Here is a 17,789-nt window from a genome sequence, read left to right on the forward strand (position 1 = left end):
AACACTACAATTAATACTACTATCGAGGTTACTATTCATACTAGAAAAATAAAAATAAAAATTTACACTCAGATTCTAAATAATCATACTAACCTAATAATTCAAATCATTTATTAAAAATTAACTCTGAAGTGTCAAAACAATCAAATGCATTTTTGAACATATGTTTCATCCAAAAACTAAAAACGGATTTATTGTGCCATAAAATCATAAATATTCATTTGAGTCCAATGGACCGTAACTCATTTTGATACTTCTAACTATCTCAAATAAATAAAATTACATTTTTGACCCCATAATGAGTGATAACACTGACTATACTAACAAACCAGCACTTACACAATTAGTCAATTTGTGTAAACTTTCGAGTTTTAAAAAATTATCCTTATTTTGACCTTACTAATGTTAGACCGAGTTGTTACATACTCAAGTCAAGTCACTTTGAAGGTTCATTGAAGTGAAGCCACCAGCTAATGGGAAACCAAATCGTTCCAGATGAAAAGCATTATACCAGAGTTGTGGTTTTTTAACAGTTACGTAAAGCAAGCCAGTTCACTGGCCGGCCAGAATCTGATCTCGATCTGATTTCACCCAAAAAAAAAAAAAAAAAGAGTTTTAGGGAGTCAAAAATGGTAAATGAAATCATCTCATGTTATCAGTGACAGGAAAAATTATTCAAGCATACAACTTAAGCCGGAAACACAATGTAACACCTCTACAATGTCTTCCTTTATATACACAAGCAAAAACAGATTGTTTCAGCAGAGTGAGTACTCGCAGTCGAGCAACCGGGAAAGTATTTCCTCACAGCTTGGCCGTTCATGTGGTTCCGCCCAACAATCTGTCAACATAAATAAAAACATGAGGTTTTCCCAAAAAAATTAATTGAGCAGAGCTAAATTGAGTCATAGGTTGAAAAAGTTGAATTATTTATTTTATTTTCTGTGGGAATTTGGATTAGTTATAATGATTAGATGAGATGAGAAGTTTTATGAAAAAAAAAAAAAAAAAAACAAGGTTGTCATACTGGACCTGAAATTAGCTGGCCGAGTGGACCTTGGGGAATCCCCAGCCGGGAACCCTCATTCGCAACAGCATAAACTACCTGAAGAGCAGAGAAAAAGAGGTCCATAATTCAATAATTATACATAAATATCGCTTAGCGGTTAGGTTCAGTCAAAATATGAATGAAAATTCAACAAATAAAATAAATGAATATGTCAGCCTTACCCTCTCTGGGGGCACCCCATCCCATGGCCTACTTAGAGTGCAAAGCTCCCACATCACCACCCCCAGGCTAAAAATATCACATTTCTCGGTGAAGGGTTCATTTCTTATAAGTTCAGGAGCCATCCATTCCGGAGTTCCTGCAGAAGCAGGGTCTCTCATAGGTGATTCTGTCATTATCCTCGATAGCCCAAAATCACAGATCTTGACAGTCCAATGCTTATTCACAAGGCAGTTTGCACTTTTTAGGTCACGATGAACGATCTTCATCCGATGTATGCACATCAAACCCCTACATTGATAGCAGGAAGCTCAAAGTCAATAAAATTGTTCATCATTTTAGAAGTCAGCTTATGAGGGGAAATAATATGATGCAGGTCCTAGAAGCAGTACTTAAATAATAATCATAATGATAATAATGATGATGAACATCAACATCAACAACAACAACAAAGCAAGAAACAAGTTGTAATATCCGTTATATATTCAGCCATGTTCACATATAATATTGCAAGATCAAATTCATTTCAAGCTAATACACTATTGGAGTTCATCCTATTACATCGTTCGACCATGCATGAACAAAATAATATGTGGTATCATCGCCAATCTATATCCAACCCTCCAAGCCTCGTTTCATATGAAAATAAACTCAACTCTCACAATACAATCTTCATTCCATCTCATGTGAGAGTACAATCTTCCCAAGACCATCACCCACTATAACTGCCCCCAAGACCTTAAAAATACATCCCAATTATGTTACCTACCTTTCTTCACAAGGCCACTCATCTGCAGCATAAGAAAATTGTCAATTGCAGCTATGCACATTGCATAGATTTGCTTCATGACTGACCAGAACTTTCCAGTGAATCAGGGTGACCTTATAATTTTTCATGATAAATATTTTTTGAAATAGATTGGTATATCCTGACTACAACAGTTTTCTGAAGCCTGTGCTGCAGTAGACTAGAATCCTTCAGACAACATCCCATCAAGTCTTATTCTATGTTACAAACTGCGATCAAATTCTGTCATGGAGTTTTTTCTATCCAAGATTTCTACACCTCTACCCATAAACTCTATTAAAGGGCCATGTGAAAAAAAATCTATTTCATGGATTACCAATATGGCACAAAAGCATGATGGCCAAGCAAGAGGGCACAACTTTTTAAATTACAGGTAAGGAATTCTTTAAGCTACGGGTAGACTGAGTACACCTGCAGATATCACGCAACATTTTTAATCTCCTCCTCCAGCTAAGCATCTTGTTCTGACTGCTGCTCAATTGAATCAAATAATACAAGGATCCCCTCTCCATGTATTCAGTAACCATTGACAAGCCTGGAGGCCTCATGCATGCACCAAGAAATAAAATAACTGCAAAACCATCATCTATATTAATTAACATACAATAACATTTTGCCACTTGCTAGTCACAGGATAGAGTGCGGACAAAGCTTTAACCAATATATGCAGCTAGCATAGAAAAACAAATTATGAAAAGGCATATTTCCAACAATAGCAGGTGAAAAGAAGTACCATTAGGATGTCGAAGACGGCTGGAAAGACACATAAGCACAGGAACAACAAGCATGTTAGTTAGAAGGATGTAGAGATCAAAACGTTTGATTTTAACATATCAACAAAGAGATACCTGAGAATGGATATCTCATTGCAAAAATCTTCCATGTTTTCAGCAGTTAGATCTTGTTCTAGAAAAACCTTGACTGCAACCTCTGTTCCATTCCATATGCCGCGAAAAACTTCTCCAAAGAAACCTATACATGGAAAATACAACAAATCTCAACTCAGTGGTGTTCAAAGAATCAGAGTCGTCTGCAAAAATGAGTATTGTTTCATGTTTTGAAAACAGACTTGAATGCTTTGCCATATGTGACATTTAGGGTCCATTTGGCAACACAACTGTTCTCAAGTATTCTCAGATATGTCCTTCCCAAACATCACTCAAACACAAAGTACTTTCAATTTCAAATCTTCAACTTTTTAATCTAATCATTACAACTTTCCCAAACTCCCAAACCAAACACAAAAAATAATACTACATTTTCAAACTTCAAAACAAAAGTAAGATTAAAAAATTATATTCAAACAACTTTTTAACTTTATAATATTTTTATTCAACTTTTTCTCTCTCATTTTCCAAAATCCAATAAAACATACGAAGTCAAAACTATTTTACTACTATTCACAGATATACTAAGATATTCTAAGGATCCAAACCCTTAATGTGTGACTTGCTGATATGCAAAATGTAATTCTGATTTCCATCAATTACAATAAAAAAATATGGGATGCACACAAAGCACAAAATACCATTCCATAGAAAACTAATCCTTATCCAAACTTGTTGAGGTCAGCAACAAGTATCCAATTATTCTGTTTTGAGGCCAGCTTTCTTAGAAGTATCTATAGGGTGAAGTTTCATTTCCAGTGTAGCTTTTTTCCCAATACAAGTGAAAATCCCAGCTAAAAGCTGATATTACAAATTCATAGGATTTCTACTTTTCAATTCTTAAGAAGCTGTTCTTTGTGCTGAGCCTTCTCAGGCACAATGTTCTAACACAATCTAGAGCATCTTTAATTTTCAAAACAAAAGCTTTGTTCCTGTTGTTTATTCACAATATCCATTCTTGAGTTACATGACCATAAATAGGTTTAAAATAATTTGAAAGATCATGTGAATAAATATTGAACAATTTGGAATTTTAAACGTCTGAGCAACCTCTTCTTATTTCCTCTATATTTACTTTATTATAATTAGTAATTGAAGAAAGCCCTGATTTGACAACTCTACAACCAGATCATATACACAATAAAAATATAAAACAGAATTAAAAATTAACAATTTTCCTGCACATCGCACAGATACGCTACTAGTTTTGCCAAACAAGACCCATGAGAACATTGTGTGCATAAGAGATCCAGTTTAGTATCGAGTATGTACGTGCAGAAGAGTTCCAGTTTAGTTGGGCCATATGGTTGCAGTTTTTTTTTTTTTAAAGTAAAAGTTTAACTTTATTGATAGAAAAGGCATAACCCAATTACACATGAAATATACACATAATACACCTAATAACCACTAAGCATGGTGATGGATACAAGCAAATAATGAAAGCTATCTTCATTACAAGCAATGACCGAAGCCGAGAAAAATAGTGTCACAAAAGAAAGAATCTCTTCAACTTGTCTAAGGAATCCTCCCGGTCTTCCAAGCACCTATCATTTCTCTTCATCCACAAACACCACATAATATAGTGAGGGATCAATTTCCACACATCAGCAATGTACACATTACCCCTAAGACTTGTCCTATACTTGAAAATATCCGTATGATACAATGATAATCTGCAGGTTAGGAAATAACCCTTTTTTTTTATGAATAAGTTAGGAAATAACCCTTATCCTTGATATTTTCTTATATAACTAAGCCAGGAGATGAGTTTTATTAGTTTGTTTCCTCTGCGACTACTACTTAAGGTTCAATATGGGTGAATTTTTATTTTTATCTTGAAAACATTAAACCAACAAACAATTTTTTTATACTCTTCTTTCAACAAAACAATTCTTTATCTTTTAATTCTTTAAATGGCATAAACCGAAATCTCTGGTTAAAATTAGGAACGAAGTGTGATTACTTAATTTATTCTAATAGTAAGTAAGTTTACTTAAATCACAAAGGGTGCAACCAAAGTACACAAGAAGTATATAAAGGGAGAAACTCAACTAGCTAAGAAATGTAGAAAACTAGAGCAGCAGAAGCTACACCCCCATCCAAATATGAAGTGAATTGAACATAATGGCTCTTACATTTAACAATAGAAAAATACTTTAGCCACAAAAGAATTACATAAAAGTAAACTCACAAACTGATGTAGCTTAATATGGTACGTCAGATTGTTAAGAGAACTGCTACAGATACAGAGATTACACAAAATATACATCAGACACAAAGGGACCATCCTCCACAAACTGATGTAATATGGAAATATTTCCTTGGCATGAAGTCATGATAATTCTTGTGCATTAGCCCCACTACTTCATTTCAAAATTTAATTTTTACAAGCTACATTCAGGGAATGCTTGGGAAATGAGATGATATGAGAATTTTATGAATAGTAGTAAGATGGTTTGTGAATAGCAGTGAAATAGTTTGAGTCAAGTATTTTTTGGATTGTAGAAAAGGAGAGAAAAAGTTGAATAAAAAATATTATAAACTTATAATATTGTTAGAATATAATTTTTTAATATTATTTTTGTTTAGGGATTTGAAAAAGTTAAATTGTTTTTTGTTTGAAAGTTTGGAAAAGTTGTAAAGATTAGTTTGAAAAAGTTGTAATGATTAATTTGAAAGTATTTGTGTTTGAGTGATGTTTGGAAAGTAAATGAGATGGGAGAAAATGGGATGAGAATTATTACCAAATGTCCCCTCACTTTTTATTGATAACAACCACTACATTCAACAGTATTAATTAATTTTTTCATAAGTAACACAATCTTATTTAAAGCAGCACAAACCTACACCCAGCTATTGTGAAAAAGAACAAATAGCCATAAAATCTAAGAAGCTAGAAAACTGGGGGCTGAAATGTGCAGCAATTCGAACATAAAGGGAGTTGTATATGAAGGCTTTTAACTCTTATCATCGTCATCTACACCACATTATGACTCCCAAAAGGACTTAACTGACAACTCCACCACCCATGCACCACACAGTCCCAAAAGTACTTAATGGTGAAGCCCATAGATCTGTAGTCACCTCACAATAAAGCAGAAGATGATCAATGCTTTTCCCACTCTTCTTACACACCCAACACCACTCCGATACTACGACAGACTTCTTCCTAAAAGTATCAAGCATTAAATTCTTCCCCAAAGCTGTCATCCAAGTATAAAAAGCTACCCTCAAAGGCACCTTATTTCTCGAAATGCTCTTCCAAGAAATGAGAGCCAACTCAAGGATGAATATTTTGATGAAAAACTTGACCTTGAAGGCCCGACTTGATGAGATCCAACAAGTTTTGCCATCAACATCTAACAATACTCTCTCTCTCCCCCTCACTGCCATTGAAAGTACTGTTAATTTTTAAAAAAGATTCGATTAGTCTTGAATTCAAACATGGAAAGAAAAATGCAAGAACGATTTTTTTTACCTTACTCAAATTGTAAATTGCAAACCACAAATATAGTTCCTGATCTGCAACTTGAACCACAATATGATAATGTGCTAAATAATATGAAGAACGTGAAACATGAAGCATTGAGCTTTCAGTACTAGTCTGTTCGGCAAACAACTCACAATTGTTAAAAACTATTAATTTACAAATTTGGCAATGGTGCTATAATTTTACTCTTCATTAGTGCTTTCTTTTTCTGAAGAAAATATAAGGGCAACCTAGAATAAGATTATGAAAAACACAGTTCACAAATATTAATCTCAATCTAGAACTATGCGCTAGCAAAGGACAAAAACTGAAAACATAAACTTGTAACACAGAATGTAAACAAATAGTGCTTACCGATCCCGACACGAGTTCCGACAGTCAATTCCGAGAAATCAATATTCCATTCTTCATAAGGCAATAGAGGTTTATTTTGAAACATGGGAGATTCAAGAACCTTATTCCACATTGACACTAATTCATCTTTTCGGCCATATTCAGAAGGCTCACTTCTATCAGAAGTTTGTCTACGATATTCATTTGGTGACGAGGGTAATGACATTGCCTTTTGAGAACTTGTCTGGTCTCGGGGAAGAGAATATAAAGCAGACCTTCCACTAGATATGTTGTGATGACCATCAAGATGGAAACTGGATGCCTAGAGTAGAGCAAAAGAGTGATTGTTAACCATGCAGAAAGCTAGGGAGATAAACACATTAACCACACGTACTAAATCCACAAAAAGTATGTGTTGACTGCAAATCCTACAATCGAACTCTAAAGTTTTTTTTTTTTTACTAACTAAATAGACCGATATTTGCAGAACCAAAAGGCCCACATATTTTAATAACATAAATAATCTATCTCCAAGATAACGATCACAACCCATCTCCTAATACAATTAGAAAGTAGAAAACCAAATAGTTGAAAAAATGACAAATGTACAGAACAATATAACTCGTCCAAGACAAAACATATTCCATAAATGGAAGATCGTCTACCTCATTCTAAATATACGAATATTATAACTCCAATAGTAAGAGAAGTGACTATGATGCTAATGAAGAAAACAATGTACAAATCTGGTCCTCCATTACCAGGAAAGAAGAAACATACATTCTTCTGAAGATCTGAACTTCTGTCATTTGAAGGGGAGAATGACCTTTCATCAACTTGCTCTCTCAATAGACGATTTTGCTTCAATGTTTCATTCATTGCACGTACAGCCCTGAGGAGTTCAATGTATCCTATGTTATTTCACCATATAAGAACAAATTTATATTATCGGCAAGTTCAAACGATAGAAAAACATAGGCAGTGAAGTACCCAAAGTGCATATACAAATTGATTACAAGCCAAATAGGACCAAACGGTTGAAGTGGCAGACACATCATCAATACAGGTTAATGTTTAGTTTAATACTTCAGACGAGTCCCAACTTGATAAACCAAGGCTTAAAATTTGATGATTCTTAAAAACTTACAACACAATCTCATCATTGCCTGCAATAAAGGGTCAGAAAATTTGTTATAAAAAAAGTAGATATGTTCGTCTCATTTTCAAAAATGTTTGGGGTGCAACGAGTAAGTAATATGACGATCTATTTGTAGGTCACTTTTCATTCTTTCTTCGTTCGTCAAATTTTTCCCTAGTTAACAAAAACAATTTTCAATAACACCTTTATCAAGTTCGCAGCAACATATTAAGAAGAAATTAAAAAAATCTTCCACAGCTGTAAATGCTCAAATAGTATATCAGAAAGATTATAACATTTATTCACAAAGGTACCTAGAGTTGGTGGCCTATCCAAAAGACCCAAAAGGAATACTACAAAGGCATATACAGAAGTGCCCGTTTAGCAGAATTATGAGCAACAAATTTGTCAATAAACTAAGTTTACCCAAAGGAAGCCAAAAAAAAAAAAAAAAGAGTAATGACTCTTTTTTAAAAAAATAATGACACAAGCATCAACCTTACGATATCATCACCAATCTCCGGAGTAATGCTAATGCTTCTTCTTCTTATTCTACGAGCTTCTGATGTTGACGCGCCATCTGACCTGTAGTTACTATGAAAATAAGATATTTTATTTGCTTCAGCGTTAGATAAATTAGTTTTTTTTTTTCAAGTAAGTGTTAGAAAAAGTAGTTCTATCAGCAACCAAGGATGTTCCAAAGTGAAAGAAAATCATAACAAGAACTCAATCCAACATGGAAAATTATTACAACAATTGGTTTTCTAATTTTGCTTTAACAATATCAACTTATCAAGAAACAAAATTGCAGGGCAAAAGAGAAGTTGAGACTTCATTATATTCTGCCATGTTCCATAACAGACGGAGATCAGCCAAAATGTTTTTTTTTTTATAAGTAAGAAGAATTTATTAATCTACATAATTAGGCAAAGCCCAAGTACATAGGAAGTATACAAGAGAAAAACCTAATTACAAGCTAAGAGCTGTGAAAAGTTGAAAACAGTAAAAAAAGTCATTAAAACTAGTCCCATTCAATACAATAGCCGAAACCCAAAGTAACAGTTTATGAAAGAAAAAATCTCTAAACCCTGCCATTGAACGTTCCCTATTATCAAAACAGCGACCATTCCTCTCATTCCAAGTACACCACATTAGACATAAAGGCACCATCTTCCAAACAACCATGATTTGACTATTGCCCCGAATTCCCCTCCAACATGACAATAAATCTACCACCCTCCTAGGCATTACCCAATACCAAGCCTAGTAAAAATTTCATGCCATAAAGGCTTAACCACGCCACAATGAAGAAGAAGGTGGTCCGCCGATTCTCCATTTCTTTTACACATAAAATACTAATCTATCATAATAAAACCATGCTTTTTTAGCTTATCTATAGTCAATATTTTCCCATGGGAAGCCAGCCAACCAAAGAAAGCAATCTTGAGAGGAACATTGCTTTGCTAAATGCTCTTCCAAGGGAAAACGATAGAAGAATGGGTTGACATAACCTTATAAAAGGATCTGACCAAGAAATTCTTATTCCTGAATGAATCCAGAGCAACCTATTCTCCCCTCCAGCCTTTAAATTCAGTGCATATAACACACTGTAAAATTCAGTAATTTCCCCCATGTCCCAATCCTGAACAGCTCTAATAAACCTCACAGACCATGTAAGAAAACCAGTAGAAATGTCCGTATAACCAGCCACAAAAGCACCCTTATCTAGCGCAATCCTATAAAGAGAAGGGAAGGCATTCTTCAAAGTGACATCACTGCACCATATATCGTACCAAAATCTGATTCATATTCCCCTTCCACCTCAAATCAGAAATTACCAAAGAAATCTCCCCATCTATTCCGGAATACCCACGCCACATGCCCCTCTTACTTCATTTGAGCACCAACCTCCCTTAATACTCCCATATTTAGCATCAATAACATTCCTCCAAAGAACATCGCCTTCCCGATGATACCGCCACAACCATTTCCCCAAAAGTGCTTTATTGAAGATTCTCAACTTTCTAACCCCCAAAACTCCACAAGGGAAAGGGGTAAAGATCTTATCCCACTTAATCAAATGGAATTTTTTCTCGTCCTCTAAACCTCCCCACAAGAAATCACGAAAAATATTTGCCATCCTACTCGCACCCCTACAGGCAAAGGAAATCAAGATAGAAAGTATATTGGAAGGCTAGATAAAGTGCTCTTGATTAAGGTGATTCTACCACCTTTGGACAAATATATCCTTTTCCAACCCACCAATCTACATTCAATCTTTTTTCTATAATCCCATCCCACATTGCCTTGGATATATGGGAGCCCCCAAGGGAAGACCGAGATACTTCATAGGCAAAGATGACACCTTACAACCCGAAATAGCAACCAATTCTCCTAAATTATTAACCAAGCCAACAGGGACCATTTCAAATTTTGATAAATTCACCTTAAGGTCAGAAACAGCTTCAAAACAAAGCAAAAGAGCCCTCAAGAAACGAATCTGATCAGGATCTGGCTCACAAAGAATCAACGTATCATCAACAAAGAGTATATGAGACATTTATGCTACCATTCGATGAACCTCCCACCAAAAAACCCAAGATAAAACCCCTATCCGCCACTGCCTTCAACATTCTACTCAGCACATCCATTACCAAAACCAACAAGAAAGGAGACAAAGGGTTCCCTTGTCTTAAACCCCGAGAACTATTAAAGAATCTTTCAGAGGTGCCATTAACCATAACCGAGAATCTGATAGTTGAGATGCAGTGTTTCATCCACTGACACCATCTCTCCCCAAAACAAACCACCAAGAATGTACACCAAAAAATCTCAATTAACTTGATCAAAGGCCTTCTCCATATCTAGTTTACAAAGAATGCCCGGGGCGCTGGCTCTAAATATACTTTCCAAGCATTCATTAGCAATGAGGACCAAATCAAGGATTTGTCTTCCCTTAACAAAAGCATTTTGTGACTTCGAGATGATCTTCCCCATAACTTCACTCAACCGATTGGTGATTAGCTAAAACTTTTGATATGATCTTCTATACCCCACTCACCAAACTTATAGGACAGAAATCTTTCACCTCCACTGACCTTGCCCTTTTTGGAATAAGGGCAATGAATGAAGCGTTAAGGCTTTTCTCAAATTTCATTAGCAAATGAAACTCAAGAAAAACCTTCATGACATCCTCTTGAAGAATATCCTAACAAGCTTGAAAGAAAGCCATTGTGAAGCCATTTGGACCTAGTGCTTTGTCTTTTGTCCATCCCCCTTAACACACTGAGCACCTCATCCTCTTCAAACAATCTCTCCAACCAAGTTGCACTTGACTAATCAATCAAATCAAAAACCAACCCATCAACCTTAGGCCTCCAAAGGTATGGCTCCGTGAGAACCTTAACATAAAAGTGAACAATGTGATCCTTAATTTCAGCACTGTCCATAAGTACCATACCTTTCCAATGGCATCTACGACGTGAATTAGCTACTCTATGGAAAAACTTTGTGCACTTATCCTCTTCCTTCAACCAAAGAGCCCGAGTGTTTTTTCCAGCTCCAACTCACCAGCAATTTTCCTTGCCTCGTCTTCAACCGAGAGGGCCCCATTGACCTCTTTTTCATCAAAACAATGCAGCCCCCGAAAAAGAATATTCCTCTGACGAATAATGTTCCCAAAGACTTTCATATACCATTTTTTCAAATCATTTTTCAGGGCTTTAAGTTTCCCAGCTAGTACAAAACTAGGATTACCCAAAAGTTGATATGAGGACCATCAAGATCTAACCTTGTCTGTCAACCCATCTACTTTCAGCCACATGTTCTCAAATTTAAAGATCAGCCAAAATGTAATTGCACCAATGATAGATTACAATACAAAAGAAAAGTTATCCACAAGTATAGCCTTTCTATTTCATATGTCTAAGACAAAATTACCCTCCCCATACCAACAAATTGGAATGTAAGTCCGAACACCAGTGTCAACACATCTTCTATAAAAAATAAAAAAATAAAAAAAAATAAAAAAAAAAAGAGAGAATTATTCGCTTCAAATTCACCAAGCAGTTATGCTCAAACTATCTTTCAACTATATTTAGCCATGGGCCGTTAATATTAGCAGCGCCCCCTGCCCCCAACCCACCCACAAGGGAGGAGAACATACCAAGCGGCCAAGAAATACTTTTCTGAGAATTGAAATATTTAGCTCTAGGGAAAAATTAACCTTAAAATAACAATCCAATCAAATAACATTTACTTTTTTATAGGCACCGGGTGTCTAAGAAAAAAGTTTTGAGTAATCTCGGGAGTGCACAAGCCATCAGCAAAAAGTTTACCGCAAGTTCACCTTGGGTAATTCAAGAGAAGCTCTCCCAGTCCGATGGCCCCTAGAAATTATTTGCACCCAAGGGGATTTGAAGCCTAGACTTGGAGAGAGCATACCACCAAGGCCAAGGCCTTTACCACGTGTCAAATAACATAAAACTAGCCTTAAGTCTGTCTCGGTAATAACACTTCCAACACTAAAGAAATTCATCAAAAGGATACTGATAATCCTTAAACATATAACAAAATGAGATCATAGAGAAGTAAGAACCTTGATGAAGCCATGTCATCAGCATAATCTCTAAATGATTTTCTATCACCACTAAGCATTGACCGTCCACGTGCCCGGAAAGAAGGGTGCTCTGGACTGAAAAGTAAAAGCATTTGAGAAAAGAAAAAGTACTCAATATTGCAAACTTCAAACATTAACATTTCACATCAACTAAAAATTATAGGACTTTCTGAAACCATCATATATGCCCTCAACAAAATTTTCACATAAAAAGTGGCAGACAAAAAATCATTTACTTAAAAAAAATAAAATAAATAAATAAATAAATAAAAAACCTATCAGATTGTGTTGGGCAATGAAATAGCACAAGAGTGAATTGGTGTTTGGGTTTGTCTACGTTTGTGTGCACACTACCACTAGTACCCCAGGCATATTGGTGTGTCTACGTTCGTGTGCATGCAATCAATCACTAGTGGCCGAGCACTTCCGCAAGTGTCTTTGTGAGCATGTCACATTTCATGGGACCAATAAAGCTGACTCCTTACCTTCCAAGAACATATACCCCAGCCATATTTGGGTTTTCCTTGAAAAACAAAAGGAAATTCTAAATTTAGGTGATGAAGAGCATTTACTCACTAAGAATCTGGAATTTAAACTAATTCAACTTAAACCAAAATTTTGACCACACATCAGAATCAATACTCGGACTTCAATTTTCAAAACAACATATTTGAGAAAATTATTCTTTTATTTCATCCATTGAGTCAAGTAATTGGAAACCTGTCCAGGTTGCAAAGGGCCAAATACATTAGTTATTTCTGGAGTACTCTCATATCCACCTAAATTCTCGTAAGAGTGACACATAAATTCCAAGACAATTCTTTCTAGAGGAATAAATTTATTTTTTCCCTTTAAGTATATTTTTTATGAGGCCAACTCCAACTGGCATTGATGATCCATCATCTCCCCAACCACTCAGGAATACATCAAACGGTGGTTAACTGACTAATCGCCCCATTAACATAACAGCACCAGTTAACATTTGTTGTTTGTTCCCTCTTAATCAAATTCATACAGGAAGCTCCAATAAAGTTCATCATCCCCTGCCCATGCTCTAACCTTTTTTTTTTTTTTTTATAAGTAAACACTTTTATTAATCAATAAATAGGCATAGCCAAGTACATAAGGTATGCCCTAACTATGTTGGCGCAATAGAGACAAGAAAATAATGTAAATCCAGGCCATTAAAGTCAACAGCAATGGCCCAAGTACATGGAGTTCTAAAAAATAAAGCTTTTAGTTTCTCCGTTGATCTCTCCTTGTCTTTGAACGTCCCATCATTGCGCTTCTACCACAAACACCACATGATGAATATAGGGACCATCTTCCACACCATTTTAATCTGTAGAATGCCTTGTAGATTTGTCCAGCTAGCTAGAACTGCCACCACTGTCTCGAGCATAACCCAAGCCAAGTCCAGTCTGCTGAACACCTCATTCCATAACACTCTTAACTGTCTTACAACCACCAATAAGCCTCCATATTTGCTCTCAATCACCAACTTCCATAGGGCTTTATATTCTTTATTCTATCTCCACAGCCATTTTCCAAGTAGCGCCCGATTAAAAATTCTCATATTTCTAATACCCCAACCACCATGAGAGATAGTGCAACATACCTTCTCCCAATTGACTAGGTGGAATTTGAACTCCTCACCCACTCCACTCCACAAGAAATCATGTTGAAGTTTCTCAATTCGGAACGCCACACTTGCTGGGATAGGGAATAGAGACAAAAAGCATGTTGGTAAATTAGACAATATACTCTTGATCAAGGTAATCCTACCACCTTTCAATAGGTACATTCTCTTCTATCTTGCCAATCTCCACTCTACTTTCTCAATCACCATGTCCCATAATCGAGGCAGGCCCCAACAAGAATCCAAGGTAAGTCATAGGGAGAGAGACAACCTTACACCCCAAAGTGTTTGCCAATTGTCTTATATTATGAACACTTCCAATTAGCACCATCTCTGATTTGTCAAAGTTCAATTTCAACCTGGACGCTACTTCAGAACAAAGGAGAAGGGCCTTCAGTGCTCGAACTTGGTGGATCTGCCTCACAAAAGATATGCATGTCATCTGCAATTAACAAATGAGAAATATTAATAATTTCTCTATCCAGGGCTCCAATTGAGAAGCTAGCCACGAAAGCATTATTAACAAGTGTCGAAGTCATTCTGCTGAGTTCCTTCATCACAATAACAAAGAGCAGCGGGGACAATGGGTCTCCTTGTCTTAAACTTTGTGTGCTATTAAAAAAAATAGTTGGGTTTCCGTTTATCAAACCTAAGAATTTCACCGTTGATATGCACCAGCAGATCCACGACCGCCACCTCTCTCCAAAACCACACCTCCCAACAAGGTAAAGTAGAAAATCTCAGTTAACCTGGTCATACGCCTTCTCCATGTCCAGCTTGCAAATGATCCCTGTAGTGCCAGCTTTTAGTCTACTATCAAGATATTCATTGGCGATAAGAACCACGTCTAAAATCTTTCTACCCTTTACAAATGCATTTTGGGGTTTTGTAATTATCTTCCCCAATACCTCACCTAGGCGATTTGCAAGCACCTTGGAAATTATCTTGTATACCCCATTTACTAAGCTATTGGCTTGAAACTCCCTAATCTCTACTGCCCCAACCTTATTCAGTATCAATGCAAGAAAAGTGGCATTAAGGCTTTTCTAAAATTTTCCAGCCGAGAATAGCTTCTAAAACACCTCCATAATATCATCCTTTAACACATCCTAGCATGTTTGAAAGAAGCCAATAAAAAAGCCGTCAAGACCCGGTGCCTTATCTTTGACCATTCTCCTCACCACTTCGTGAACCTCCACCTCATCAAAAAGCCTATCCAACCGACAAACATCATGCGGCCCAATAGACTCAAAACCAAGCCCATCAAGCGTGGGCTGCCATCCCGCCTACTCGGTAAGTAAATGCTCAAAAAAATCAACTACATGATTATGAATTATCGAAGCTTCCTTACAGTCAACACCATCAATTTTCAGCATTTCAATGTTGTTGGTTTTCCTATGAGTTAGTTATTCTATGGAATAATTTCAATCTTCGGTCTCCTTCCTTTAACCATAAAGCTCTTGATTTTTTACGCCAAGAAGTCTCTTCTAATAAAATAATCCTCTCAAGATCTACAACCAAAACTGTCTTCCGAGCTAATTCTTCCTGTGTGAGAATCCGATCCTCTTGTATCCTCTCTAACTCATGGATCTCCATCAACTTGCTTTGCTTGCGTTCCCCTATATCACAAAAAGACTGAATGTCCCAAAGCTTTAAATCTTTTTTGAGAGTTTTTAGTTTACCTGAAAAGATGAAGCTAGGGGTACCCTAGATCTTATATGAGGACCACCACTATCTAACCCGGTACACAAAGCCTTCAGGTTTCAGCCACATATTTTCAAACTTAAAGTCCATACGCCTTCTTTGGAGACCACCACAATCCAGTATGATAGGCCAATGATCCGAACAAAGACGAGAGATTCTCTTTTGACATACATCCGGAAAATGACTTTTCCATTCTGGTGATATTAGGAATCTATCCAATCGGGACCACATCTGATTATTAGACCACATGAAAGAACCCCCCGCTAGAGGTAGATCCACTAGGTTCAAATAAAAAATGCACTCTGACAATTCTATCATTGCTAGCCACAATCTTCTATTTCCAAAACATTCACGTGGGAATCTTATGACATTAAAATCCCACCAATGCACCAAGGAAGGTCCCGCCAGCTATGAACTCCAGCTAATTCTTCCCACAATAGTCTTCTGTCGTTATTTAAGTTTGATTTGGTCCATAAACACCTACAAAAGCCCACAAAATATTATCTATCACACTCTTAAAGGAACATGCCACTATGAACACCCCTATGAATTCCTCCCTTTTCTCCACTACCCGTCTATCCCACCTCACCAATACACCTCCTGATGCCCCATTAGATGCCAAATACACCCAATCCACATGTACACAACTCCATAAACTTTGCACAATTCTTCTAGCAATTAATTTCGGCTTTGTCTCCTATAAATAAACAATGTTAGCCTTCCACTCACGAAGCAAATTTCTTATTTGGAGACGCTTATTGGCCTCGTTGAGCCCACGGACATTCCCACAACACAATTTTGGGTTTCACTGTGGGGAGGCCTGCCCCTTCCCTTTTGATCTGTCCCTACTGGAACTACGATCATAATTCAGTGACCATGTTAACCTCTTAAGCACTCACTATGTTTTTTAGCTAGCTTTCCTATGTTGCTGGTGCCCAACTTCAATGGCAGTAGGCAAAGCCATAAACTGTTCCTCAAAGCCTTGACACTCCATCCCCACACATTGTTGTACTTCCTTCACCTTGTGAAATACCTATTCTGAAACACTAGATTGATCTGGTAACATATAATTCAAAGGAATAGGCTCACCCACCTTGAATTCCATCGGTAGGCCCTATGTCTCTAACAAAAAAAAAAATTCCATCCTCCCCACTGGCCCAATGCACACCTGGACGAGTCTCTAGGAAGTCTCTTCTTCAAAAAATGAAAGTTCTTCACTACCAGATAAGGAAAGGTCATCGAAACATGCCTCCAAATTTTCCTCCGAGTGTTCATCCATCTCAGAATCATCGGGAATCTATTTTTGGGGGTTTGCCAAAGTATACCCTTCTCCCCCCATAGTTCATCTGCGCTTTCTGGCCATCACCCAACAGTGAGCCGACACACGATGGTGTAGAAATCACCAGTGGATGCTCCACCGCCATTTTCTAGACACAAGGCGTGTACTGACCACCTATTGATTGCTCCACCGACATCGTCGGCATCTTCTAAGTCCCCATCGACAAATTCTCAGCCGACCACTGGCTTCACTTCAAGTTTTCTGGTGGAAGAGTAAGACTTCTGCCGATGGAAGGCCTCGAAGCCCCTTTGCGTTCTCTCCACACAGGCTGGGTCTCATGACTTCTTCTGTAATACTGCCCCATGAGCTGAGGCCAAGTCTGTCAGCCCACTTGACTTTTCCCCTATGTTTTGTTAATTCTCCACACGGGCCCAGCCCCCTTATTGTTTCAAGCCTCACCCCGCCCCCCTTGCTAGGCCCAACAATATTCAAGCCCAACCCATACTTTGTTGCTTATTTGTGGCCTTGATGGGCTCCGTTCACCGAAGCCCACCCTAGTCCCTTTACTAGCCTGGTCCCTATCTCTTTCCTTATTACCCTCAACACATCTCAGCACTTTTTCTACCTCATCTTCAAACTTTCACAATTGTGCCTGCATCTCCATC

The 17,789-nt window shown here is 37.1% G+C and overlaps 1 protein-coding gene across 5 annotated transcripts in view; it reads right to left on the reverse strand.

Annotated features, from left to right (window-relative positions):
• Nucleotides 1–620: 620 nt before the first annotated feature.
• The window catches only part of LOC122307582 (probable serine/threonine-protein kinase SIS8), a 30,921-nt gene continuing 13,752 nt past the window's right edge, over nt 621–17,789 (reverse strand). For 2 of the 5 annotated variants that reach the window (XM_043120527.1, XM_043120528.1), the window contains 10 exons: nt 12,482–12,577; nt 8,383–8,478; nt 7,527–7,638; nt 6,768–7,068; nt 2,885–3,008; nt 2,770–2,789; nt 2,448–2,607; nt 1,231–1,519; nt 1,033–1,105; nt 621–841 (listed from right to left, as the gene is read on the reverse strand). In XM_043120527.1, the coding sequence (XP_042976461.1) occupies nt 759–841; nt 1,033–1,105; nt 1,231–1,519; nt 2,448–2,607; nt 2,770–2,789; nt 2,885–3,008; nt 6,768–7,068; nt 7,527–7,638; nt 8,383–8,478; nt 12,482–12,577 (1,354 nt within the window). In that variant the 3' untranslated portion in view covers nt 621–758. The remainder of the gene's footprint in view (nt 842–1,032; nt 1,106–1,230; nt 1,520–2,447; nt 2,608–2,769; nt 2,790–2,884; nt 3,009–6,767; nt 7,069–7,526; nt 7,639–8,382; nt 8,479–12,481; nt 12,578–17,789) is intronic. The other 3 variants (XM_043120529.1, XM_043120531.1, XM_043120530.1) reach the window with 3 other exon arrangements.

Source organism: Carya illinoinensis, chromosome 4 (genome assembly GCF_018687715.1).
Source record: "Carya illinoinensis cultivar Pawnee chromosome 4, C.illinoinensisPawnee_v1, whole genome shotgun sequence".
In the NCBI taxonomy this organism is placed as follows: Eukaryota; Viridiplantae; Streptophyta; class Magnoliopsida; order Fagales; family Juglandaceae; genus Carya; species Carya illinoinensis.